General features: G+C 47.0%; 1 protein-coding gene across 1 annotated transcript; it reads left to right on the top strand.

Moving 5' to 3' along the window:
* The first annotated feature begins 1,724 nt into the window (after positions 1-1,724).
* LOC121868931 (salivary glue protein Sgs-3-like) lies at positions 1,725-2,264 on the top strand. The gene has a single exon (XM_042369965.1). The coding sequence runs from the start codon at positions 1,725-1,727 to the stop codon at positions 2,262-2,264; it is 540 nt and encodes a 179-aa protein (XP_042225899.1).
* The last annotated feature ends 481 nt before the right edge of the window (positions 2,265-2,745 follow it).

Below are 2,745 nucleotides of genomic sequence, written 5' to 3'. Positions count from 1 at the left end.
CGTCGGCGACTTCTTCACCTCTCTCTCTCTCTCTCTCTCTCTCTCCTGTTACATAGACTAGTGAAGATCTGTGTTTCTTTGTCTTATTACCTTCAGATCTTTGTTCCTTTAGCTGTATCAGGCCGTTTGTATTGTACTGTATTTTCGTTGTATTAAACTACTATTTTATTTTCAAAGTATTAAACAGCTGACTAACATAATTTCAAAGTATTAAACCATTTACTATATTAATTCCAATGTACAAACCAATTAAAATCCACCTCCTAGTACCACGGTTTATGTGTGGTTTACACGGTATCTTTTACACGCTATTACCAAGAGTTCCATCCATCAATTTCATCAATTTCCTCGAGATGGTAAAATTTTCTATGCATTTTTCACCCGACTGAGAAGTGGGTGTAATTTCACATGTCTCTGTCTACACCTAACCATCCAGTGTACGGGTGAAGAAGCCTCATGAAGCAGACTCCTATGTGCCCCTCTTTTATTAATTAAAAAGTTCCGTAACGATACATCAGATGATGTAGCCTGGGTTAGCTGCAGAACATCTTCCCCCTCTCCACCTCCTAGTGTTTGTGGTTCTTGCCCTCCTGCACCCTTCTGATGGTGTTATATCTCGTGGCTGAGAGAGGATGTGTGAAACTGCTCTCTCTCTCTCTCTCTCTCTCAAATATACCATTAAAATACAAAAGCTCCCCCCCCCCCAAATACCCTGTTTACTCTCCTCCGTTTACCACTTCCAGATAGTTAAGATTTATTCGGCCTCTTAGCATCAGCCTCCTACAGGTAATCACGATTCGTTCTCTTGCTCCTCCTCCTCCTCCTCCTCCTTCTCACCCTCCAGAAGTTATCCAATTCGCGTCTTCTTGTCGGTCTTCATTTAGTCTGGTGGCCCTCCCTATTCCCTCCCTCCTCTCCCTTCATACCTCCCTCTCCCCCATCCTCCTCCTTTCCTCCCCCTCCCTCCTCTCTTTCTCCCCCCTCCTCTCTCCCTCCCTCCTCTTCTCTCTTCCCTCCCTCCCCCTCCTCCTCTCAACTTTCTCCTTTATTGGCGGGCAAAAGATCGCTCCTCACTTGGTATCAATCTTCCTCCTCCTCCTCCTTCCTTCTCCTCCTCTTCCCCTCCTCCTCCTCTTCTTCTTCTTCTTGGATGATTATGATGTGGTGTGTGGTGTTATGGTGGATGTGTGTGTGTGTGTGGTGTGTGTGGTGTTATGTGTGGATGGTGATGATGTGGTGTGTGGTGTTATGGTGGCTGGTGTGATGATGTGGTGTGTGGTGTTATGGTGGCTGGTGTGTGGTGTGGTGTGTATGGTGGATGGTGTGTGATGTGGTGTGTGGTGTTATGGTGGCTGGTGTTTGATGTGGTGTGTGGTGTAATGTGGATGGTGTTGTGATGGGGTGTGTGGTGTTATGTGGCTGGTGTGTGATGTGGTGTGTGGTGTCATGGATTATGGTGCATGCTGATGGTGTGTGGTGTATATGAGGCAATAAAGAGTAAACATACTTATCGATATGAACTTGGGATACCCCGGGAGTGAACCAGGGAAGATTAGGACAGAAGACGAGCGACATATCCACTCACCCACCGCACCCTTTACAAATGACTGACATAAGTACCAAACAGCGTCTGGGATAGATAGCTAGATAGATAGATAGATAGATAGATAGATAGATAGATAGATAGACGTTTTCTGAAGGAGATGGTCAAAGCCAAGCGGTGAATGTTTACAAGTTTAGCCCCTGAGTCACCAAGAGGCAGCCAACAGCCAACTAACAGCCAACCAACAGCCAACCAACAGCCAACCCAACAGCCAGTCAACAGCCAAAACAACGTCCAGCCAACAGCCAACCAACAGCCAGTCAACAGCCAAACCAACGTCCAGCCAACAGCCAGCCAACAGCCGTCAACAGCCAAACCAACGTCCAGCCAACAGCCAGCCAACAGCCAACCCAACAACCAACCAACAGCCAGTCAACAGCCAACCAACGTCCAGCTAACAGCCAACCCAACAACCAACCAACAGCCAGTCAACAGCCAACCAACGTCCAGCCAACAGCCAACCCAACAACCAACCAACAGCCAGTCAACAGCCAACCAACGTCCAGCCAACAGCCAACCAGCCAGTCAACAGCCAAAACAACGTCCAGCCAACAGCCAACCCAACAACCAACCAACAGCCAGTCAACAGCCAACCAACAGCCAACCAACAGCCAACCAACAGCCAACCAACAGCACCAAAACAAGCCCCTCACACACATAAACATTACGTTGTATCTCTTTCTGCCTCTTACTCCTTACCTGTTTCCTGTGTCTTATTTTATCAGTTTTTTTGTCTCTTCCACTCGTGTGTGTGTGTGTGTGTGTGTGTGTGTGTGTGTGTGTGTGTGTGTGTGTGTGTGTGTGTGTGGCTCCAGAACATCCATCTACAGAACACACTCACCACCTCACCACTACCACCACCACCACCACCACCACCACTACCACCACCACCACCACCACCACCACCACCACCACCACCACACTACCACGACTCTCGCCTTACCCATTGCTACCAGGTATAAACATAGCCTCTGTTTATATAATCGTTCAAACAACCTCAGAATAGCGGAACACAAGAACGAAAAAAACAAGATACTATTTCTTTTTACTCTACTTCACAAACTTCACTACCGTCAAGACCTCCTCATGACCACAGATACTTAATATTGTTCTTAAAATAATGTTCTTACGGGTTTAAATAT

The sequence above is a fragment of the Homarus americanus genome, unplaced genomic scaffold (assembly GCF_018991925.1).
Source record: "Homarus americanus isolate GMGI-L3 unplaced genomic scaffold, GMGI_Hamer_2.0 scaffold34189, whole genome shotgun sequence".
In the NCBI taxonomy this organism is placed as follows: Eukaryota; Metazoa; Arthropoda; class Malacostraca; order Decapoda; family Nephropidae; genus Homarus; species Homarus americanus.
Note: the sequence above shows the minus strand (reverse complement) of the source record. Positions and strands in the feature narration are given on the sequence as shown.